Genomic DNA, 25612 nt, shown 5'->3' with positions numbered 1-25612 from the left:
TCAAAAAATTCCCAAGATAAGCCCCGTCCTCTTAAATATTTTCTTGATTTACGCTTACTACGCACATTCTACCTGTTTATTTTTAGATGTTCAATGACGTATTGGTTACTGTTATGAGACCTTGGACCAAGAATATATAATATCTATTGAGATACCTACCTGTGGTAACTACCTACCTACCTACCTACCTACCTACCTATCTACCTATCTGTAGAAGCTATACAAAAACGTAATCGATGCACCTCTTTACTAGACGAACGAACAACATCAACATCATCATCATCATCATCATCATCATCGCATCGTATCCATCTATTCATTCTCCACAGGTAAAAACAGTTCACTGGATTTTTCCACAGGCGTCGTTGTTCATTTATTGTTGTTCATATGATGATTTTTTTTTAACATTCATGTATAAATATGTGAAACATGAGTATTTACGTAAAAGTCTTACTGCACTACAAGTCACTTAGCAGCTGCAGGTGATTTAAGGCATAAAACAGATTAATATGTCTAAATTCCTCAGAAACAGAAAAAATTGTTTCCAGATTGGAAATTACCGCGATCATCCCCACTTATTTGCAGGGCCGTAACGAGGGTTCATAGCGCCGGTGGCAAATATTTTAGTTGCGCCTTATATATGTCGGGATCGACTCTAACGATTTTGATGAAAATTCGTATACTGATACTATTTAACAAAAGAGTAAAGGCAAAAATGGGAAGGTAGCCATAAACGTGTCTTTTACCTTAAAGTGTCTGTACATTTAATGGATTAACTTCTTTAATTTATTCAAATAATGATGCATCAAATTAAAGTATTGATTTTTCTCTACGTTTTCAAGTAAAACATATTTTTAAGGAACTCATTACTCTCCTAAATGACTGGGGTATTTTGAATAAGGAACTGATTAATCTCCAAAATCCAAATTTTTTCGTTAAAAAACAAAGTAATTGTGCTATAGAAAAATCGAATTTTTTAACTTTATGACGTCATCAGAAACCAAAAAATTTAATTTTGCTCTATCACATCAAAATTTTATCCAATTTTGATAAACCGAGTATGTAATCCTACTAAATTTGAAACATACTTTTCAAATTTGTGATCAAAATTAACCTAGCTCTAATAGGTTTCAAGAATGTGGAGTCCTAGTCCCGGAATTAGGCACATTTATGACAGCTAGCCAATAACTGACATCATAGCTGAAAAGTATGACCCAAAATTAGTGGGTTTCAAAGAAAATTCCAATTAGATCGGATTATATTTGTCTGTGTTATTAAAAAAATAAAATTTTTAAATCTTATGACGTCATCAGAAACCAAAAAATTTTATTTTGCTTTATCACATCCAAATTTAACCAATTTTTATAAACCGAGTGTGTAATCCTACTACATTTGGATAATGATTGTCTCTCAGTTGGCTTTCCCTATATTATAACGCAATTTTCCATAGAAACCGTTTGGCTCACAGCCTCAACGGAGGTTAATAGGTCACTACCGTTTTATATTCAAAAACATAACTATTTTTTTATATAATTAATAAAAAAAAAAAACGGAATTATAAATTTATTAAAAAACAAGTGAAAACAAACAATTGACTGAGTTAATTGTTGAAATACCATTGCATAGACAGTGTTGATTTTACTATAACATTACACATACATACATGTCAAACATACATAACTGATATTCCCATATAATACATACTATACAATTTGCGCCCTCTCCGGTAAACAGTCATTTGAACTTTTGTTCCATCTCTAACAGTTTACAAGATCGGTCCTACGGACCCAAGACCCAATTGACCTATATTGCTCATTTACGAACTCGACCTACGTGCTGAGTACGTTAAAAATTTCATCATGATATCTCTTTTCGTTTTTGAGTTATCGTGTTGACAGACAGACGGACAGACAACTTGAAATGGACCAATTAGGTGATTCTATGAACACCTATATCAAAATTTTGTGCGTAGCATCAGTATTTACTAAACGTTACAAACTTGGGACTAAACTTAATATACCTTGCATATTACATATATGCAAGGTATAAAAATTACTTAAATATACTTTAGATGAATTATTCTTTCACTTACATATATATGAATTTGTGGCAAAAAAAAAAAATTAATGCAACTTCTTCAAAATTTTCTAGGTCGAAGAAATTTTAAGAAGCTACTTTTGAAACCAGCCGCTCGCATTTATTTGCTTTCTAAAAAAAGTTGCCAAAGTGTACCTTGACGTTAAACCTACAAGTATAATGAGTTCGCATAATTTATATGAATCTCATGAATGTTATTTGAATTTCTTGTACCACAAGTTTTTTGTTGATCATTTTATTAGTTTGATAAAAACGTTTATAATATTGTATAGCCTTTATATACAACCCAGGGACCTACGTCATATTGATATTACATTTCAATATTGGCATACTTATATCAATTTAACTCTTGAAAAGATAATCAAAATACCTATACATATCCACAAATTTAGAATTTGATTAAAAAAAACTCTAGTTATTGATATAAACAAATTTAAAATTTAATTTATCCAATCATAAAAAAATTTAAGTACGAATAAAAGCTATGAGCGATTTAATTTGTTATAATCTCACCCGATTAACAAATTTTTATTTCAGTTTAGTTTTTCGTTCAAAATTTTTATTTTCTTGCCACTTTGAAAATGTATACATTTTTTGTTGCACTCAGGTAGTTTTTGAGAGATAAAAAGCTTAAAAGAGATAAAATCGGATTTTTTAACTTGATGACGTCATTAGAATCCAAAAAATTTAATTTTACTCTATCACATCCAAATTTTATCCAATTTTGATAAACCAAGTATGTAATCCTACTAAATTTGGGTCATACTTTTCAAATTTGTGATCAAAATTATTCTAGCTCTAATCGCAGCTGAAAAGAATTACCCAAAATTAGTTGGTTTCAAAAAAAATCCCAATTAGATCGAATCAAATTTGCCTGTGTTATCAAAAAATTCGAATTTTTTAACTTTATGACGTCATCAGAATCTAAAAAATTTAATTTTGCTCTATCACATCCAAATTTTATCCAATTTTGATAAACCAAGTATGTAATCCTACTAAATTTGGGTCATACTTTTCAAATTTGTGATCAAAATTATTCTAGCTCTAATAGGTTCCAAGAATGTGGAGTCCTGGTCCTAGTATTAAGCACATAAATGAAATCAAGCGAAAAACTGACATCGCAGCTGAAAAGAATGACCCAAACTTAGTGGGCTTCAAAAAAATTATCAATTTGGATTAAATTTTGTCGTTCATAAAAGCATTTCCAAACAAAACTGGAAATCTGGGAAAAACTAAATAAAATCTGGAATTTTGAAAAATCCTTTTAAAAAAAGTAAATTCTGTTGATATTGCCATCTATATTATCATAATGTAACTAAAATGACACAAACCTATTCCGAGGTGACTGACTTATCGATTACAACAGTGAATTGTCAAATATTTTAAATGTCTTCAATTTACTTAACCCATATTTACTAAACAAATATTGAATAAACATTTAATAATACGAAAACGAAAAAAAATTTGTTAATATGACAAGACATGCAAGAAATTGTACAGCAGGAGCTGTTTATACATACCACGAAAAAAAGAAAGATGCGGCTGCTTCAGGGTATGGAACAAGTAGTCAAAGAGTAGGCAAAGATTCTGTAAAAGATTTTGATTGCTGTTCTTTAACTTTACAACCATGCCGTATTCCTGTAGTGACGTAAGTTAAAAATGATTTTTGTTCTATCTTCTGTACATTTCTGGCTCAAAATTAACATTATTGTTCTTTGTTCCTACAGAAAAGATGGTGTTCTTTTTGATAAAGAAGCAATATACACATATATTGTAGAAAAGAAAAATGAATATAGTAGAAAACTAAAAGAATATGAACGACAAAAGCAAAAAGAAGAAAATGAAAAATCTGAATCTGTAGCTGCTGAAACATCAGAAAAAATAGCAAAATTCTTGAAAACTGAACAAAATATAGTAACAACAAAAAATTTACCAAGTGGCTCAGAAGAATCGACATCCATTTCAAATATGGCCAATGGTAAGGACAAGGAATTACCTAGCTTTTGGATTCCATCCAAAACACCACAAGCTGCATCATCTACTTTAAAAAAACCAGTAATTAATAATACATCATTTGTATTTGTTTAATTGTGTTTTTAATTTAAAATTGAAATTATTTTAGGAAAATGTTATACCTTGTCCTGTAACTGGTAAACCTATAAAAGCTAAAGATCTGATAGAAGTGAAATTTACTTTAGTGAAAGATCCAGATGATAAAAAGTCTATGATAACTAAGAAAAATCGCTATATGTGTGCTGTTACACACGATATCTTAAGTAATTCCGTTCCTTGTGCTGTTTTGAAACCAACGTAAGTTTATAAATAGGGTATTCTATTATTTTTGAAAAAGTACTTCAAAATGTTGATTTTGCTAATAAAAAGCCACCAAAAATTTATTTCGGAAAAATACACACGCTTTCTTGTCAAAAACTTAAATTAAATTTTAAACCTTTTTTAAACTATAAAAAACGCGAGTATCCAATTTGATGACGTAATATGGGTATCACTATACGAAACAACACAAATAAGTTTGACAGATATATTCATAGACATCTGATTATAATAAATATAAATACATACTTATTATCTATGTATATATTATACCCAGCTGTCTACACTGAACTAACTGATGGTCTATAATTCATACCGCCATGACATCACAGCAGGACTTACCCACGTTTTAGGTCACGTGATATACAGTTTAAATCGTGTTGACGGGCGGAAAGACAACCGGGAATGGACCTATTATTTGATTTTATGAACACAAAATTTAGTTTGTAGCATCAATATTTTTAAGCTTTACAAACTTGGGACTAGACTTAGTATATCTTGATATATTTCATATCATTACAATATTTTTAGTTATAATAACTTCTAATTTATAATATCTACGAATTTTTTAGCGGCGATGTTGTAACGTTAGAATGTGTCGAAAAATTAATTAAAAAAGATTGGTTACATCCATTAAATGGACAAAAACTAACAGAAAAGGATATCATAGTTCTTCAACGGGTGAGTTAGCGAACATGATTTAAGTGCAATTTAAATGACATGTAATTTTTTTCTTTTCAATTTTAGGGAGGAACCGGATATGCAACCGCAAATGACAATCTTGAAGGAAAGCATTATAGACCTGTATTGCAAGCATAGGTATTATTTTTTTTTTAAACTTAATTTTAAGTGGATTTAATAATTTTTTTCTATAGAAATAAAAATTTCTGTATACAATAACATTAGCATTTACCTTAATTTTCCTCCACTTCCATCCTATTATAAATGAACACCAAATGAATTTTCAATAGTTGAATATTATATTATCGTCAATTTTCTAACGATGATGTAATTTTCGAAACTTGTTTTTGATCAATCAACAATAATACAGCTTTTTAAGATTTTTTATACCTACGGCAAAATATTCGCTTGAAAGCCTCTAAATGAGTTTTATAAACGCTGTAAAATTTACTATATTAAAGTCCGTCTACGTATTTAATTTGGCGGCTGAGTAAAATTTTATCTTGTAAAATTTAGCAAGTAAAATAATTTTCTAATTAGATATGTTTGTAGTCGATGAGTTATGAAAATCGATGAACTTTTATTTATTCGAAGCTAGGTGATATATTACAGAAATTTTTCTACTATTGTCTACGAAGATATCGATTTTTTTATCTAAACATTACCTTCGTCGATTGCTTTACTCACGAGACTCTCGAACCAGATTCCGTGGAACGAAATGTAGAGCGCATACTTCACTTGTACATTTAAAGAAAATCTTCAACGAAGTTTTAGTTATCACAGCATCCGTATTGTATTCTTTTAGCACAAAAGTGTCTAAGGTAACCGCTATTAGAAATTTTAATCAGCGCCGGAAAGCACTCATTTATATATGTTTTTAGAATAAACTCTAAAAATTATAATAAATTGTAAGTAAAAAACTATTTATTAGCGCTCGCAATTGCAAATTGCAATAACTTCCAAAAAATTAAAAAAAGCTATTTAGAACAGCAACTGGGGCAGGAAGAAGATTATGAATAATTATTTGGCTTGTTTAAATGTTTCAGAAATAGGTAAGTATATTGACTGAATAAGTTTTACTGTAAAACATAAAACTCGTATTCGTCAAAACGTGGTTTTACAATTCGGTTTTCGCAATTCTGAAAAATATATTTGACTCTTCGACTTTAAAATCTTTATGCAACGCAAAATCTAAAGCCAGTCCAAAATCTGTAAAAAGGAAAATAAAAATTTTGCTATTTTGATATCAATTTTTGACCCAAAAACCCATCACTTATTTTTTCACAAAAAATGTGCAATTAAATTTTTTTAATTATGAATAATTTAGATATTTAAGAACTAGAAGACGATATTTATCAAAAATTTTTTTGTTCTAAGCTCTTGAACGCAATGCTAGATTGGGAATTTATTCACCCCTACACCGTCAACGTAAAATAATACGTTCTAAGCCAAGACTAAATACCGAGAATATAAGATTTGTTACTCTTGTAGTAAACATGTTAAGTCGAATAACAAAATAAGTAGGTATCAAAACAAAGTTTGTTTACTCTTTAACACTTCCATAGGTATTATGTAATTTTTTTTTGTGATAAATAATAATTCTACAAAAATGTCATATTTTTAAGAAACTAAGAGACCTTTTTTTAAGCATTTTTTGACAGAGATTTTGATAATGTGTGGATACCTACGTATTTCCACAGGAGTGCTTCAAGTGGCTGGTCATGTTTCTCTGACTAAAATATCTGATGGTTGTCGTATGCCTTTAACCTGTAACAACTATTTGAAATTTCTTGAAAAAATAAAACAACATTTTTAGTTTTTAATAATTTATTTAACGGTTTCTTTTCGAGTGTAAAAGGTATGTGTAAAAGCAATGCACTGGAAAACAATTACTTCTTTCATTTAGAATTAAAATAGGTACTTCATTCCTAATCTTCATAAACCCATGCGTTATTAGCTTGTTGCCATGAAACTACTTCTTTTTCAGTAAACCATAAATCAATTTCTTTCTTTGCCGATTCCACGGCATCTGATCCATGGCATATATTACGACCTACTTGAATACATAAATCACCACGAATTGTACCTGGGGCTGAGTCAGCTGGATTTGTAGCACCTAATAAAACACGTCCTGTTTTAACAACATTTAAACCTTCCCATACCATTGGTACAACTGGTCCACTGCTCATATATTTAACTAAACCGGGGAAAAATGGTTTACCAGCTAAATCAGCATAATGTTTTTTTAATAATTCTTCAGAAGGCTGAAAATATAAAAATAATATTTAATACTCTTGTTGTTTTCTTTGAAACCCTTTAAAGATCAAATACGTCATGATATTTATTATATTCGTTGTGTGCGTAGTCATGGTAGGGACAATAAAATCGATGCCAGCGCTTCCAGTGAAAAATTTTGGCGATAAAGGAGGCTGTTATGACTAATTTGCAATTCTTTACATGTTACTGTTATAGAAAATGTCAAATTAAAATTATTGAAAAACACTAATTAATTAAACTTAATGCATTAAAAATTGTGAAAATAAGATATCAAATTGCACAAATATTATTTTTCAAATGTAAATTGTCATAATTATTTATTTAAATTTGTGAGACAATAATATTAAATTTTCAAAGTAACTCATAAATGCAATCCATACATATATGCATCCATACAATTCTATAATTAAAGTATTGTTCGTCGTTACCATGGAAACGCCTCCAAAAAAAACTCACGCACGGTGCGAATAGGTCATTGAATAAAAATTTATTATTTATTTAAGGAAAAAAATTTTTGCATTTCTGTTGTAATTATAATTAATTGTATAATGTATTTTGGAAATGGCCAAGCTATAATTTCAATTTTTATGGAACGAAATAAATTTTAAGTGCAAAAAAATGTAGCTTTAATAATTAAGTATGGCTATGGCATTTATTAACAAAGATGAATCGGTAACATGTGACTTTTGACTAATTATTTTTGCAACTTAAAAAATGATTACCTATTAAAGTATACTTTTAGACAATAATTTTATAAGATAATAAAGAAAATCTACGTTTACTAAATACCATAGCTCAAGAAAGCAAAGTCTAAAATTTATGCAAAATATTGAAACGGAACGTGTAAATCCAAAGTAACAAGTTTGTAAAAAAAACATGGCGTAAATTGTCACGTTATTAAAAACATATTTAGAATAAATATTACATACCCACATAAATTTCAATGCTACAAGTTTAAATCCTTTTTGTTCAAATCGTTTAATAATCTTACCGACGAGTCCACGTTGGACACCGTCTGGTTTGATCATAATAAAAGTTCTTTCTCGTGCTTCCGCCATTGATCTTGAAAATAAAGAATAAAATGCTAATAAAGTACAGATCATACGACGATAAGGTGATCCCAACTTGGAATGAAAGAGGAAAAGTTTGAAAATTAACTTTAGTTCTACAATCAAATTCACCGGTCTCTGACGCAAGATAAGTTAAAGAGGGGGTATTAATGGATGAATATATCTTTAATCTCGTACCCATTTCTCGGCTAAATTATTTTATTTCAGTTTATAAAATTGGCATTAGTAACAAAATTAACAAATACGCTTACTAATTAATTTAGAATTTAATTATAAATTTAGATGATAGAATTAAATAAATAGGCATAAAATAAAAGAATTTGTATTTTAATGATTTTAATATGATCGTAGTATCATGCGCATAAACAGGCGCAGATAAATTAAAATGTATCCGTGAAGATATCCAGAGAGAAGGCAGTTGTATTGGGTGTATGGTGTTAGCGTTTTATCGACCTTGTTAATTATCATGTGCTAAATTACTACTTATATTGTGACTTAATTGTTAAAATATCTTGCAATAAATAAAGATTTGTGCGAAAAAGTGAGTGTCAAATATGCAATCTCAACAAGTTGCAGTAAATGCTCAAACTGCAGCGCAGAATCAGCAAATTGTTGGTACTGCAGGGGTTGTAAATGCAAACGCAGTCATTTTAAAAATGAATGAAATACAAATGTCGACTGTAGGTGAGTAAATAATTTTCAAGAATTTTTTTTACCTGACACATTTACACGACATTCTACAATCTAAAATTTTCTAATTGTCACCGGATTAATTTAACGGGATTTCTTTTGTTTTCCATAACATTCCATTCAAAGTTATATTTAAAATGAATGTATTGTTTATTGCTGCTATTGTTTCGAAATTATTTTAATATTAAGTGTAATTTTTCAAAATTGACTCACTATCAAATTGCTATTATTTTCCAGGATTACTGGAATTAGCCCATCGGGAATATCAAGCAGGAGATTATGAAAATGCTGAACGTCATTGTATGCAATTATGGCGACAAGAAACCAACAATACAGGAGTTTTATTACTTTTATCAAGTATACATTTTCAATGTCGACGACTTGATAAATCAGCACATTTCAGTACATTAGCTATCAAACAGAATCCACTTTTAGCGGAAGCATATAGGTATAAAATTTTAATTTTACCAAAAATTATAATTTTCGTAATAAATTATTAAGACATCCCCCAAGCATACATTAAAAATTTGTATAATAAAATGTTATATAAATTGGGTTAAAATTTAAAAATAGCATCTTTGTAAATGCCCTTCTTTCTGTTAATCGATATCAACACTTTCTTTGGACATATATAACAATGGCATATGTCACAGCATGGTATAAAAAGTTTGAAGAGTTATTAGAATAAGTTTTCTAATGTTATTCACGAAATATTTTTTATTAACTTAAAAAACTGCATTATGTAAAAATTTTATTCAAAATTAAAATGACCACATTCGAAATATTCGAATCATTAAATCTTTAATGATTCGAATAACATTTTATAACATTAAATTCTTTACCTTGTCATTCCAAGTTCACAAGTCATATTTTGTACAAATCTATTTATTTTTATTAATCCTCATTCGAGGTCAAACAAGGAGATAATCAATATTAACAAAAATAATCCGTTTTATTTTTAAATCTTATGTTCATTTCTATGGTAACCAAAAATTTCAAATATTTAATTAAATAAGTAAAATTTAAGTGGTGAGTTGATAAAAGAAAACTTTTAACAAAAAGAAAACCGACTTCAAAAGAAGAACTTTTCCAAAACAAAATAATATGCACTAAAAAGTAAAAAAATAACGATAATATAATGTAGTTAAAATTATTGTGATTTTTGGAGTCGGTGTCAGCCAAGGAAACAACTCTGCCAGAACAGTTTGCTACATTAGCTTGGCTGACACCGACTCCAAAAATAAAAATAATTTTAACTACATTATATTATCGTTATTTTTTTACTTTTTAGTGCATATTATTTTGTTTTGGAAAAGTTCTTCTTTTGAAGTCTGTTTTCTTTTTGTTAAAAGTTTTTTTTATTTTGTGATTTTTAGTGAATCTGAGGTACACTAATTTTTCACTAAAAAAAGAATAATCGAAATCGGTTTCGTGATATTGAGTTATTCGTCCCCTTGTCGTGCATACTTCATGCAAATTTAATACTTTTATGGTTTTCTCATGGATACCATTGTCAGAACTCGACCAAAATGAAATGGGACCACACGGAAAGCACCAGCTTTCAAATAGATAAAAAATTATCAAAATCGGTTCACCCAGCCGAAAATTCTACGGTAACAAACATTAAAAAAAAAAAATACAGTCTAATTGATAACCTTCTCCTTTTTTGTTTGAAGTCGGTTAAAAATAGTTTTCGATTAAATCGATTAGAAATTTGCTAGAAAGCACTTTTTAGTATATTGATTAACAAATACTGCCTCACATATTTCTTGCCTACAATTTATATATAACACCTAAGGGTTTTAACAGGGGAAAGGGGATTTAGCGACGCTCTCGATCAGTGATAAGGATTACATTTTAGCTAATTTGTTAGAAAAATAAACATAGATAAGAAATAGAAACGGGATTAAAAAGTCTACGCAAATATATAAAATTTAATAAGCGATCGTTTTTTACAGCAATTTGGGCAATGTCTTTAAAGAACGTGGGCAGTTACAAGAAGCATTGGAAAATTACAGACATGCAGTGCGTCTTAAACCAGATTTTATTGATGGTTATATCAATTTGGCTGCTGCCTTGGTTGCCGCTGGTGACATGGAACAAGCTGTTCAATCTTACATAACTGCGTTGCAGTATAATCCAGTAAGAATTATTTTAATTATTGAAATAAAATTAAAATTACGTTTAAAATAAACGTTGAGAAATGGAAATTAGTTTTAATATATATCAATAATTTTGCTTACTACATGCATTATACCATAACAATAGTATTGAAAATTATTTTTCATATACCAGAGAGATTCAGATTCACTATTATGTAACGGTTGTTTCGGCATAAACTTCTCATGTCGAGATTGTGTAACTTTCTTTAGATGTGAAAAAATGACCTAGTGTTCATTTAAGCAATTTGGAGGGGATTCACACTAATCCCTAATAATCTAATGTTTTCTCGTTTTTAAGGCTTTGCTAATCACCGCAGCCACTCCAAATTCTGCTAAAAGTTTGACAATTTATTTGAGAATTGAGTTAATGCTAAAGAGCTTCAAACCATTAATTTAGGATATTTCATGCGTTCAAAAACATTAAAATATTAAAGTATCTAATGAGGGCGAAATATGTCTTAGTTATAGAGCTCTGTTTCTCACGTTTTTATTAAACTGTTGACATGACAAGTAAATGAAACTCCTATGGAAAGCTTACAAAGGTATACTCGTCATAATAATTTTATTGTTGACATCTTTTGTATTTATAGAAAAACGTTTTAAAGTGGAAAATAGCCACCTACATTTGTCAACAATTAGCATAATTATGCAATAAATTTAGTTAGGTTGATCTTTTTATATCCTTTCTATACTGGACAATTTTGAAAATGTTAAATGTTTGATAAGCTTATATCCTTTCTATACTTGGCAGTTTTGAAAATGTTAAATGTCTGATAAGCTCTCGTGCTATAAATTCATTTGTGGCTTCCAATAATAAGTACAAAAACGAATAATAAGTAAAAAAACAATAATGAGTAAAAATAGAATTAAATAAAATAGAAAGTCCCTGAATGGATTTTTATATTTAAACAATAATGTGGAAAAATTTTGCTAATAGTATTTCGCACATGAATGGTAAATTATTTGTTTAGTAAACGGCTGTTTAATTAGGAAGTGCTACTTTATTCCCCAACTGAATGTATAAAAAGCTTTCAAATAATAAATGTTTATTTCGTATAAAAAGTCTAAAAAAGCGTTCAGGGGCTAAGCTTCATAACTTTTATCGGACTACCGAAATTTAAGTTTAATTTTCGTGTGTGTGTGTTTTGATATTTATTCGATATATTTTTGTTAAAACGGTTGAATTAATTTTTTTTTAATGGAAATTTAATAGTGTTTCGTTAAGTTTATTTTAAAAAATGGATGCTGATAATGTAAGGAATAATTTGCATAATAGTTTATAGCATAAAAAATCCTTAAACATGACCTAACATTTAAAAATTAATTATTTCAACCGTCACTAAGTCATGGTTCTGGAAACTGTCTGCCTGCTTAATAATTCATTGGATTTGATTATGAAAAGCCATCTTGGAAAGTTTGATCCCTGCAAGTGCTCCCAATCCAGAGTTATGCCGGAATGGCTTATAATTGGGATTACTTGTTGGAGTCAAACTTTGTAGAATGACTGTAAAGAATCACATCTAATTATTTATCAAACAAGCAGGTAGTTTTCAGTATCACCACTTAGTGACAGCTTTTCCAAACCCCCCCCCCCTGGAGGGAATATTCCACGTAAAAATTCGAGGATATAATAATATAAATACGGAGCGACTTGGGGCGTTACCAACTAATATTAAAAGCTCAGCAGACCGTAACCATGACCATCAGTAAATCATATGGCCAGTTCTCTAATACGAAATATCATTGCATGAATGATTGCTTAATTATTAGTTTGTAGAAACCCATAATAAATCTGATTTTTCTAAATATTTTATTGATTTATTCTTGCGCAACAATTACAATTTAATTACCATTAAAGGTTGGAAAAAATTCCTAAAAATCCTGTTTAAACAATAAACTAATAGTTAAACATTAGTATTTGTAGAGATATTTTAATTAAATTGCCTATCTTAATAATGTAAATTGGACGCAAATTCTGCACGCAATGAAGAATTTTGATTACTTACGAAATTATTATTACTAATTTAGTGGAAATTTATTTGAAAGGAAAATTACTCTCAAGTTATAGTTTCTAAATGTCATTAAAAATAAAATCATTGTATAATGGAAAATTTTATTTTATATTATCAGCTTCATAATAAATTTAAAATTCATACAAAATATTGTTTACAATATTTACATACTTTATGTAATGTATGCAAACTTCTTAATAATCTGTAAACAATAAACATAAATTATTTAAATCGATTTATTTATTTGAATTTTAAAAAAAAATTTCCGTATCAATAACCTTCAATAAATATTGTCGAAAAACACACTATAAATTAAATTTATATTATCTATATTATGCTAATAAAATATCAATAAAAAACTATACATTGCGATTAAATGAGGAGGTGGGTGGGAGGTAGTCGTATTGCTAAATATGTATTTTGAATAAGGGTTTCTGGTTTTTCTAAATTTTCTAGGTCCGTATGTGAACACGATAACTCACAAACGAAAAAAGCAATTTAAAAGAAATTGATACAGCGTGCTCAGGGCGAAAAGTGAGGTCGAGTTCGTAAATGAGGTTTTCTAAAACTGGGAAACCTGGAAACGTCAGGGAATTTTCAATTTACTGGAAAAGTCTGGAAATTTCTCTAAAAACTACTTTTTACTGTACTATTCAATACCATCTGTTTTATCTTTCGGAAAAGTGTGCGTAAAAAGTCATAGTGTAATTTTTTATTTACTATACTTTTCCTAAGTAATATCCTTTAAATACAGTTGTCTATTAATCATACATATAATCGAATATTTTTAAACTTAGTCAGGGAATTTTAAAATTAGATCTTTGGAAAACCTGGAAAAGTCAGGGAATTTTATTTCAAAAAATCTGTGATCACCATGTGTATAACTGGTTTAAACATTAACTTAGGGTTTATAGTCACAGCTTATCAATAATTAATACTAACATAAACTGATAAAAAAACTAATACTATAATTTTTTGTTACAGGATCTATATTGTGTACGAAGTGATTTAGGGAATCTCTTAAAAGCATTAGGCAGGTTAGATGAAGCCAAGGTAAGTTAAAATTTATGTGTATGAATCTAATGCAAGTGGTGTGAGATTCATGGGTTGTCATTATTCAAAATTTTTAATTCATTTATTCAGAAATTGAATAAATGAATTAAAAATATCCATTTTCATTTCATTTCATCGGCCAAAAGTTTACAATGAGAGATTTGGTCTAACAACTTGTTTTGATGTAAAAATATATTCACCTCATAGTTTTATGAAGATAAGTCAAAAATTCAGAAACAAAACACAATTTTAGTAACCATATCCCTTGATGTAAAAATTATCTCAGTTATGTACGAATTTTTTAATATTTGAAATTTTTAATTTTTTAAAGAATATTGTGACTGATTGTTTAATTCTAAAGCGTAATTATTACATTTAAAAAAAATGGCGTATGCGTAATTAAATAAATAAATTTTGAATGTTTCATTAACAGATCAAACAGAATAATTTTCAGTATGGATTTATACAACATTGGTTTTTTTTAAAGATTACATTAAATATAATCCAAATTTTCTATTCCACTCTACCAGTGGTTAAATATTACCGAGGATAAATGTATTCCTAATAAAATTCAATTCATGTGCATAAAAGCCTTTGGTAGGGTATTGAAAATTGTATCGGAAAATGGAAGAAAAATTCGTTGTCATTTTAAAACTGTTTTTTAATTTGGATTTATTTTAATGATATTTTTGATAATAAATGCATATTGAAATGAGATTTATTAAATAATAATAATTTGAAAATTGTAAACCTTTTTTTTAATGTGTAGTTTTTTATTATTTGAATATTTGCGTATACATGTGCCAAAATAACGATATTTTTTTTAAGATACAGTTAACTTATTTTTTACTCTCGAATTTCGAAGTAACTTTCTTAAAATTTGACGTTTTCTTCGCTTTGTCGAAAAGAAAATCTAAAATGGACTTAAAATTCTGGTAGTGGGGGTTTGAAATATTCAACTACCAATGATAATTAATGAGATTTTTATGTTGCATTTGTTGGATGGAAAATAATCAATTTTTATATTTTGTTTAAATTTCTTATCATAAATAAAAATTGAAATGAGCAAAGAAAACCTTTTTAAAAGGTGAATGTAATTAAAAGTTAAATGTAAAATGTAAAGGTAAATGTAAAATGAATAAATTTTACAAAAGAAATGCGCAACTAACAAACTTTTTTTTGGACCCAAAGCTCACATGCACGCCAATTGATGTTCTAGTCACCGTGCAGCATAAGTCGATCTATTTTGTTTAGTTTATTTCGATTTTCCTGTCAGTTTTGTTTTTTTTTGCAATTTTAATCTTAAATTTAAGATAAAAACTTAGAAAATTGTTTTTCACTGTTGGTAAAATCAATGAAAAATGTTCATTTTGATCGTTTTCATTGTTTTCTGATATTGAACTGTGTCACTTTCAAATTATTATGGAAAAATAAAAAAGATTTTATTATAAAACTTGTATGATCTTCCCATTTTTGACAAAACATAAAGGGTCTAGCCGTACTTCCATAGCAAAACTGCCGCCAACAGGAACCAATATCGTAACCGATGCTATATTGTAGAGAATGTCAAAAGTTGATACTACCTCCATATATTAGCTATTTGTGTTAGACGACTGTGCAAATAATAGAGACTTTATCGTATACGCGGGTATTTTAATAAAATTAAAAGTAAATTTTGTTAATGAAATATATTAAATAAAAGAATTTGGTATTTAGGGCGCAAGGCGTATTAATTTTATTTAAGTTTTATTTTTTTTCAGATGATCTCCGTCCATTAATATATTTCTTTCTGATCTTAGTTTTTAGAATTGCATTATTTTTGCGTAAATATAAATGCGTAGTGCGTAAATTTTTATTTTTCGCTTGCTGGCGTAAATAATATGTTAAAATTTTTATCATATTGTTGTATAGAATTGAAATAATCAGTCGTATTTTTATTGATTGAGATATTATTATTTTGAGAGAATGTAGACGATTGTTTTTGACAACAGATTCGTACATTTTGAATATGCGTGCGTTTAGGTTTTTTGTTTTTGTATATCAAGAAATTTTTTTTTGAAATTTTTGTGAAAATGCAAGAAAAAAAAGCTATAATTGTAATTTCATATTTTCTTTTCATATGTAAAAAGTAAATTACTGTTTTAGATTACCAGGAATTATTTTAAGATTTTATAGTTTTACATCGACTACAGAATGTTTCGCGAAAAAATTGTTATCATATTTATTCAATTAATCAGGTGCATTATGTTTTATTTTTAATGTATGAAGATTGCTTTGTTATAAGTCTTTATTTAGGTTTTTTTCTAAAATCAAAAGGGAAATATCAATGAGTATTTAAATACCATTAGTAAACAAAAATTGCCTTGTGTTCTTCTACTATTTTATGTATATTAAAGTGAATGCCTAGCAACAACACATTTTATGCTTAAATTACCCACTTCAAATGAAATTTACAAAAAAACGACAAATTTTTCTGGTACAGAGCTCTGAATTCGCACTTGACACATATCTAAGAACACTCTCCATTAAATTACCTTTTGGCTTAGAGCTTTCTCCAAAGTGAACCAATTTTGAATATCATCGCCTGTTTTTTTAGTTGTTTTCGGGTACGGGACCCTAAACTCACACTTGAAACATAGCTAAGAACACTATTAAATTACCTATGAAAATCGGTTCGCTTTTAGCCGCTGCGATGTCACAAGCAAAGCCTTTTTTTCGGTTCGGGGTTGAAAAGGAACTAACACTGATTCCAGAGAGATTTTCAACTCGCCTGCTATTTTTTCGATGTTGCTATCGGTTGATTTGGTTACATAGTTTTCGGTGCTTTCTAGCCCATACTTGAATGCTTTGTATAACTAATGTTTAATCATTCGTAAAATCGTCACACCCAACTGTCTCTGTCTCTTTTAAATATGGCTAAGAAATAGCTAAGGATAGGTGGGTTGTCCGTAATATTTTCTATTACCCATGTGTGCTAAATTCTCTCCATTATTTATGCTGATTAGTTAGGCGATGAACTGTATATTGAACAAAAAAATGTGCGATTATATTCTTCTCTAGGATGAGTAAAAAAAATTTTAATTTGCGCGGATTTTTAAATTATAAATTCTCTTTAGTTTGATAAAAATTATTAAAGTGGAAATATTTACATTGGTGTGGGACGTGTGATATAATTTTATATTTATGTACTTTTTGCTAAAAAATTTCAAAGCTAGTTATTTATATTTTTACATCCGAAGAAAGTTAATGGGAATTTCAAATAGTGGCAATAAAATATAATACAAGAAATTTCATACTATGACATTAAATAGTTGATTACTAAAAAGTTAGATCTTAGAACTGAATCAGGTTATCTTAATTGAATTAATTGGATAAATATGTTTACTTGAAAAGATCACAATATTATGAGATCAGCGAAATCAAAATGAAAATTTATTATAATTCTATTGATAATGTAAGGCAGTAAGAAAAAAATGATCATATATGTTTAAAATATTATGAATTTGTGATAACGAATTTTAAAAAGTACACGACTAATAGTATGACTCTGTTACTTCTAAAATGACACAGGTATGTGGCAGTCGGATTTTAATCAGCTATATGGCGATGTGAGAGGCCATTGCTCTACGCATGCCGAAAATGTTAGAGGTCGACATCGACAGGTAATGTAGTCTGTCTCTCTCCCTTGACCATCAAGTGCGACAACAGACACTACAGTCACAGTCCTCTTCTGTATTTATTTTATAGGTATACACAACCATTTTGTAGAGCGGAGTTTTTTTTAATATAATTGTTATATGCAGCGGTGCGAAGCAATTTTTAATTTTACCCAATTCTCATTTCAGCGAAAATGTGCTCTTGTTCATTAAGTATTTTAATTAAAATGAATAAGGGTTGCAATTTTGTTCAGCGTAAATAATATTTTAGGGCATTTAGCGTATTATTTGGTTTTTGTACACATGAATGCACTAGCGAAGAATAAAATTCACTATCTATCCAAATGAAAAGTTATTAAATATTTAGATAGCTACTGAATTTTACAGCAATTCTTACACGATTGTATATTTTTTACAAATTTTTCCTTTACAAAAAAAAGTATACAATCGTTGCGGGCGCTTTGCGATTTTTTAATTTATTAAAGAATAATTAACAATATGGCTAAAATTCTTTAATAGGTTAAAAAAAAATTGAGATTGGGTATTTGCGCTAGCGAATTTTGAACGATTATTTCAAATAATCTGTTTATTACCAGAAATATGACATTGTGTTTTTAATTTAGGCTTGCTATTTGAAAGCCATTGAAACACGACCAGATTTTGCAGTCGCATGGAGTAATTTGGGATGTGTATTTAATGCTCAAGGGGAAATTTGGTTAGCAATACATCATTTTGAAAAAGCAGTTGCCTTAGATCCAAACTTTTTGGACGCGTACATTAATCTTGGAAATGTATTGAAAGAAGCACGAATCTTTGATAGGTAAGTTATAAAAAATATAAATTATTAAAGTAGTCAGTGAACTATTCCAGATCTACAAATTACCTCAACAATATTTTATTTTAATAGAAATATACCATTTTTGAATAATCTAAGAAAGAGATGACTGCACTTCTCTCACTGACTTAGGCAAAAGAAAGTTTCGAATAAATTTTTGTCGATATTAGAATTTGCTTCAAATATCTTAATTTTCGATATAAATTTTATAAATTCATCGATTTTAGCCCGTATCTCAAAAACTATTCGATCAGTCAACAAATGCACCCGATTTTTGTACTTTTTGGGTTAAACTTACCTTATATACTGAGTTTTATCGAAAAAGGACATGGAAAAAATTTTTCGATTTTTGCAATTTTTTTAAGGGGTACGTACCCCTTTGAAAAAATCGAGAAAATCGGAAAAAAAATTGTGTTTGGGAATTTGATGAAACTCGGTGGATGGGGTAATTTTGATCCAAAAATTATAAAAATCAGGTTAATTTTATGATTGGATGCAGAGTTTCTGAGATATCGCAATATTTGGATCGATTTTAGTCCGTATCTCAACAGCTATCCGCCCAGTCAACAAATGCACCCGATTTTTGTACTTTTTGGGTCAAAATTACCTTATTTACTAAGTTTTATCGAAATTGTAGATTAAAAAAATTTTGCGATTTTTTGCAATTTTTTTAAGGGGTACCCTTTTGAAAAAATCGAGAAAATCGTAAAAAAATTTTTGTTTTGGAATTTGATGAAACTCGCTGGATGGGGTAATTTTGATCCAAGAATTATAAAAATCAGGTTAATTTTATGATTGGACCTATAAAAAGTTAAAATGTCAGCGAGTATCATTTCAAAATTTTTCCCCACCGAAAAATTAAAATCCATAAAATTGTGAACTAAAGGGAGGATAAGTAAGGGCTAAAACGTGATAGTCTTTGTTTTAAAAAGGAGAAATTGCCTAGCAAAGGAGGCGGGTATTTGCTAGTTTACTTATATTTACGCAAATATTTTTAATTCATTCAATTTTGAAAATAAGAAAACTAATGACATGTCTATTAAAAAACTAAATTAAAAGATTCAAATCTTAAAAGTTATATTTACATCTCAACAGAGACCATTAAATTCTCAATTATTATTGACAGAAAAAAAAAAGTATTGATAAATTTGAAAATGTTATATCTGATTACAAAAATAGATACTTTTTCAAATTTAAATAAAAGAGATAAAATAAATGAAATTCAAAATGTTTAATTCATACTTGAATGAACTTATATTATAATTGATCGCAAAGTACGTAATATGTTTCAATATCGTTTGAAATCATCAGTTCAAAGATAACAAACTAACAAATAAACAGTGGAGCAGACTGGAAAATGTATATGATATAGTTTTATAAAGACTTCAACGTTAGGTAGTCGATAACAAAAATTTAATAAGTTTTTTATTTGATAAAAATTCACTTTAGTACGGCTGTTGTATATATTTTTTATTTTTATTATACGGCTGTTTGTATAATATAACAAACCAGGTCAAAGGATGGCAAACGATTTAAAAAACATTGAACACATTTTAATATGGATTATGAGATATTATAAATATATTTTTTGAGTCTCTGAAAAAAGTCGCTTGAAAATAAGAATTTTTACCCTGTACATATGCAATATACAGTGTGTCCCCAGATAGAGGTAACTATACTTATAAATTTTCTTATTTCGCATTTTAAGAAAAGAAGTCATTCTTTATAAAAAATTTGGCCTATTCTGAAAAGTATGTAAGAATATTTAAAACTTCTAAAAAATGTACAGGGAACCTAAAATTTTGGTATCATTATTTTTTTGGTAAACTATCCATCCTTTTTATAAGTTGACAAACTGTTACTAAGAAAAGTTGCTCGAAATTAACAATTATGACTCTATACAAAATTTCAAGAAGATCTTTACAACTTGGACAATTCCATTCTTAATGAATGTTTATCCGAGAAAATAAATTTTCTTTTTAATTTTCTAACCTAGTCCACAAAAAATACACTCTCGAATCGTACATGTTCATTGATTTATTATTATTTTCTTTGTTACATTTTTATATAATTACAACTTTTGTTCAAATAAAAAATGATGCTATAATTAAAGTACACGGAGCTTCTTGATATTTTGTATAGAGTCATAATTGTTAATTGCGAGCAACTTTTCTGAATAACTTTTTGTTAACTTATAAAATGGAAGAGTAGTTTACCAAAAAGAAAAATAGTGATTTCAATTTGTCGGATATCCTGTATATTATTTAAAAGTTTTAAGTATGCCTACATACTTTTCAGAATAAGGAAAATTTTTTGTAAAGAATGACTTTTTTCTTAAAATGAAAAATAAGAAAATTAACAAGTATAGTTACCTCTATCCGAGGTATATCATATTTTAGTCAGACATTTGTAACGCTTAGAAATATTGATGATACGAATAAAATTTTGGTATAGGTGTTAATAAAATCCATTACGAAAACTGAAAAACGCAAATATCAAGCTTTCTTAGCGTGCTCAAGACGTAAAAAGTGAGTTTTAGTTCGTAAATGAGCATAAGTCAATTGGGTCTTAGGTCCGTAGAACTCATCTTGTAAACCTTTAGAGGTAGAACAATAGTTTAAATGTAAAAAATGTTTCTTATAAAAAATATAACAACTTTTGTTTGAAATATTTTTTCGTAAACATCACTGTTTATCGGTATAAGCGCAAATAAGGATAAAATTTAGTGTCCATTTTCTCTAAAACTATAAAAGATAGGGAATTTAAAATTTGCAAGTAGCTTCAACTATCGATCTTGTCAAAAATTCACGCAAAACGAAAAACAAAATTTTAGAAAATTCTTTGGAAAACCAAGTGAATGGGGGTCGAAAGGTCGCCATACTTGTGCTGGTCAATTTCATTCAATAGTTTCTATACAGGGTAATTCAACCATTAACTCAGTTAATTGTTTGTTTTCATTTGTTTTTATTACGTTAGAATTTTTTAAAAATATGTGAAAATTTACCACCTTCGATCACTTTCTATCTCAGTGGCAAAAAAAAAACGAGTTAGCCCTTTACCTGACCTTGAAGGATAAGGTCCAATCCAGGATGGCTTTATAATTCCTTCTTTGGTGCGAACTACTTAAATTTGAAAATTTTCTGTATCTAGCTTACTTTAGAAAGAATATCTTATTCCAGATTCCAGGAATGTTATTTTTTACTTGAAAAATTTACAATTTTAAATACTTTTTAAAAAGCAAAATAAAATTCGACTGTCACATTAAAAAGTGACAAGACATAAATAAAGTTTCTGAAAATACGGTTATCTATTTCAAATGCTTTATCGAGATGAATGGTAATAGATGACATTTTTGTAACATATTGCTCTCTGAATAAATAAACAACATAAATGTATGTAGCTAACAAAATTCAAATGAACTTTTCAACCAAATCGAATTCATACGTGTGGAAATTTGATTTCTTTCGTAGGTAAATGTATTTGAAAGTATGGAATTGGATTTTAGGTTATGTATCTTGAGGATAAAAACAAAGTATATTATAAACCATCCGTTATCGATTTTATTTCAAATGTATGCATTTATAGACGTGGGACACTGCGGTTTTTTTAAATACATACTCGAAATTTCGTAGGTGGCTTCGATTTGACGAGTCTACCAAACTTTCCTCTACTTTCACATTTATATTTTAAAATAGGGACAAGTAAATAAAATTAAAGTTAGTATTTAAAAATAGTTTTTATTTTTAACCGCATGTATGAATCCGTTTGTATATTAAATAGTTTATCATTATCGACATTTTCAAGGGCAGGTATTTGATTAAGTACTTCTAAATCGTTGAAAATGAAAATTCGTTCTAAAGAGTATAAACTGTGTTATATAAAAAAATTTTAATAATATACATCGGGAAGTGTGTAGACGACAGACGTATATAGCCTTTCGTAGTTTAATTTAGAGGTGAGGTAGAATTTATAAATATATGCTACTGCTTTTAAACCCTTGAATTTTCAGATCTGTGCCACTTCAAGAAGAATTTAAGAAATAAGTAATTTCTAAGATTTCAAGAAATGAGAAATTTGCATGTTGTCACACATGTTAAGGTTAAACAAGTGAAATTTACAAAATTTAAAAAACCCCCGACAAATACGATTTATTCCTTTTAAATCGATTTTTGGAAACTTAGCTTTAAAATCTTCCCAATCAAGTCGGTTCGACCGTTAAGGTGCTATGGTGCCACTGAGAAACACACAGACGCACAGATAAACACTAAACTTCGAAAACTCCTTCTTAAAACAATATCAAAGTGATGGTCAAGGACATCAGATGAGATGGAAAGGATACTTAGAAAGCTATCATTTTTTGGGACAAATTTTTGGAAATATTTTAATTGAAATTGAAATATTTTAGTTGACTTTGTTCTTTTGAATTACCTAATTATTTTACCAATTACTTTTCGAAATGAATTGAGCCAGGTTGATTTGATCATTCATTTCCAATTTAATTACCTTTCAAATGAGACTAAAAAAAATTAAAATCTTTTCATCCGTTTAGGTGCTACGATGCCACAGACAGACATAGCGGTCAGACTTATAATACCTCTTCTTTTATTTCGAGGGTTAAAAAATATAGATTGCTATGAATATCACAGAAAATTAGTGGATATTGTAGTAAAAAAATCTTCTACAACCTCTACTATTTTATGTAAGCAAAATTTGTTTAGCTACGGAACTCTAACAAATAACGTACCAAAAAATTATTTTTTTTATTAAAATAAATGCATATTACATACTTGTTTACTCAGAAATGATTTGCAAATAACTTAGATAACCATTTTTTTTATAAATATATTCAGAACACATAGCAAGATTCCTTTTAAAGATTTAAATAAAACTGTGTTGAATCAATTTTATTTAAAATATAATTTAGTTTTGCTTCGACATCAATTCTGAACCAAATTCTTATAAAAAAAGTATGTTTCGAAATTGTTAATTCCATGGGGTGAGCTTTATTTTACTTTATTTTGCTTGTTCTGTTAATATATTTTATAAATTTAATCATTTGAATGCGTTACAAGTTTTAGTTTTATTTTGTAACTTTAAATTTGATTGAAAAGAAATATATTTAAATCGAACGAACCAATGATATGTGTTAACGCGTGTCGATAATACATTGTAATTAAATTTGAATTGTTTTACGATTAAAACAATTGTTTTCAATCAATAAATCGTATAGCAAAAGTAATAATTATTATCAGAATACAATATGCATGAAAATTCAATTATAATGCAGGATAACTATTAACCTAGTTAAATAATTTTAAATATTTGTTTTTGTAATTGCTTAAAAAAAAATTTCTATAATAAAATAAAAAATACATGGTGAATACTAGGAGCTCAGATTAAATGCAATTTTAACAACCTACCCAGGCCTGTACGCAGGAAGCATCCAAGGAGAAAGGGGAGTTTAAACTTTTTTTTCATCATGTTAGGTCATAAAGTCAATCAAAACATAAAATAAGATAACCTTTTCTTATGTCAAAATGTGATATTCAATCAATATTTTTCCAATAAGTTAATTCTGCGAGGTCTAGAAAAAAATTTTCCAAACAGGAAAACTGCCAAAATGTAAAGCTTCGAACAAAATTTTGGTATAGGTGTTCATAAAATCATTTAATTAGTCTATTTCCGGTTGCCCGTCTGTCTGTCTGTTAGTATGAGATAGTACAAAAGTTTAAGTATGCTTATTATAAAAAAATAAACAACTTTTGTTTTAAATATTTTTTCGAAAATATCACTGTTTATCCGTGACGGGGCAAATTAGATCCAAATATTGTATAGGATTTATTATATGGGAATATCAGTCATGTGTGGTGTGACATGTATGTGGCTGGCTATCTCTTTTTACTTACATGACTTGAAAAAACAAACGATTCCGTAATCAACCTTGTCTATACAAGGTATTGCAACAATTAACTCAGTCAATTGTTTGTTTTCACTTGTTATTGGATTAAGGTTAAGTACAGGTTTTTTCTGTATAAACATGATTAATAAAAGTAGGTCATTTACTTCTAATAAGTCTATGAATTTATTTATTTTCTGGCTTCTATTAACACATTTAAACATTCACATTGCATCTATCGCCTACTATAGTAATCAAACTGACATTATTGTTTAAGTGCAATAAATTTGTATGTATTTATTGTACAACGTTGCTAATAACATTATCGACTGCCGTGTTCAATATCGTTTCTATTCAATTGTGTTTTTGTTTACGTACATCAATTAATTTTTCATTCATTGTTTATTTATTTAACTCTCGAAAAACACACTTAATTTTTTACCATGTATGTGAAATATATCAAGGTATACTAAGTTTAATCTCAGGACGTAAACAGTAAAGTCGAATTCGTAAATGAGCAACATAGGTCAATTAGGTCTTTGACCAGTTGGACCTATCTTGTAAACCGTTAGAGTTAGAACAAAAACAAACAAACTTAAATGTAAGAAATGTTATATATAAAGAAAATACACAACTTTTGTTTGAAACTTCTGTTCGAAAACGTGACTGTTTACCCGTGAGGGCGCAAATTAGGTTTTAATATTGCATATATGTATTAAATGGAAATATCAGTCATGTGTGCGGACATATATGTATGGCTGGCTATCTCTCTTTACTTACATGACGTGAAAAACGATTCCGTAATCAACAATGTATGGAATTTCAACAATTAACTCAATCAATTGTTTATTT

The 25612-nt window shown here is 28.4% G+C and overlaps 3 protein-coding genes across 4 annotated transcripts in view; 2 read left to right on the top strand and 1 right to left on the bottom strand.

The window, feature by feature from the left end:
* The first annotated feature begins 3445 nt into the window (after positions 1–3445).
* On the top strand, positions 3446–5277 carry LOC123295551 (nitric oxide synthase-interacting protein homolog). Its single transcript, XM_044876939.1, has 5 exons — positions 3446–3745; positions 3825–4152; positions 4220–4407; positions 5001–5109; positions 5176–5277. Exons 1-5 carry the CDS (start codon positions 3570–3572, stop codon positions 5245–5247), a joined length of 873 nt encoding a protein of 290 aa, XP_044732874.1. The 5' UTR covers positions 3446–3569; the 3' UTR covers positions 5248–5277.
* A 1641-nt stretch (positions 5278–6918) lies between these two features.
* LOC123294898 (nucleoside diphosphate kinase) lies at positions 6919–8554 on the bottom strand. The gene is made up of 2 exons (XM_044876086.1): positions 8316–8554; positions 6919–7373 (listed from the first exon to the last, which is right to left on the bottom strand). The coding sequence occupies exons 1-2, from the start codon at positions 8487–8489 to the stop codon at positions 7038–7040; spliced, it is 510 nt and encodes a 169-aa protein (XP_044732021.1). The 5' UTR covers positions 8490–8554; the 3' UTR covers positions 6919–7037.
* Positions 8555–8856: 302 nt separating this feature from the next.
* Positions 8857–25612, top strand: part of LOC123296919 (UDP-N-acetylglucosamine--peptide N-acetylglucosaminyltransferase 110 kDa subunit) — a 37871-nt gene continuing 21115 nt past the window's right edge. Inside the window, exons 1-5 of one of the 2 annotated variants that reach the window (XM_044878623.1) lie at positions 8857–9140; positions 9384–9594; positions 11105–11288; positions 14305–14373; positions 18653–18849. In XM_044878623.1, the coding sequence (XP_044734558.1) occupies positions 9011–9140; positions 9384–9594; positions 11105–11288; positions 14305–14373; positions 18653–18849 (791 nt within the window). In that variant the 5' untranslated portion in view covers positions 8857–9010. Of the gene's footprint in view, positions 9141–9383; positions 9595–11104; positions 11289–14304; positions 14374–17943; positions 18036–18652; positions 18850–25612 lie in introns of those variants that run through there. The other variant, XM_044878624.1, reaches the window with a different exon arrangement.

The sequence above is a fragment of the Chrysoperla carnea genome, chromosome 3, assembly GCF_905475395.1.
Source record: "Chrysoperla carnea chromosome 3, inChrCarn1.1, whole genome shotgun sequence".
Taxonomy (NCBI): domain Eukaryota; kingdom Metazoa; phylum Arthropoda; class Insecta; order Neuroptera; family Chrysopidae; genus Chrysoperla; species Chrysoperla carnea.
The sequence above is the reverse complement of the archived record's forward strand: the minus strand, read 5'-3'. Positions and strand labels throughout refer to the sequence as shown.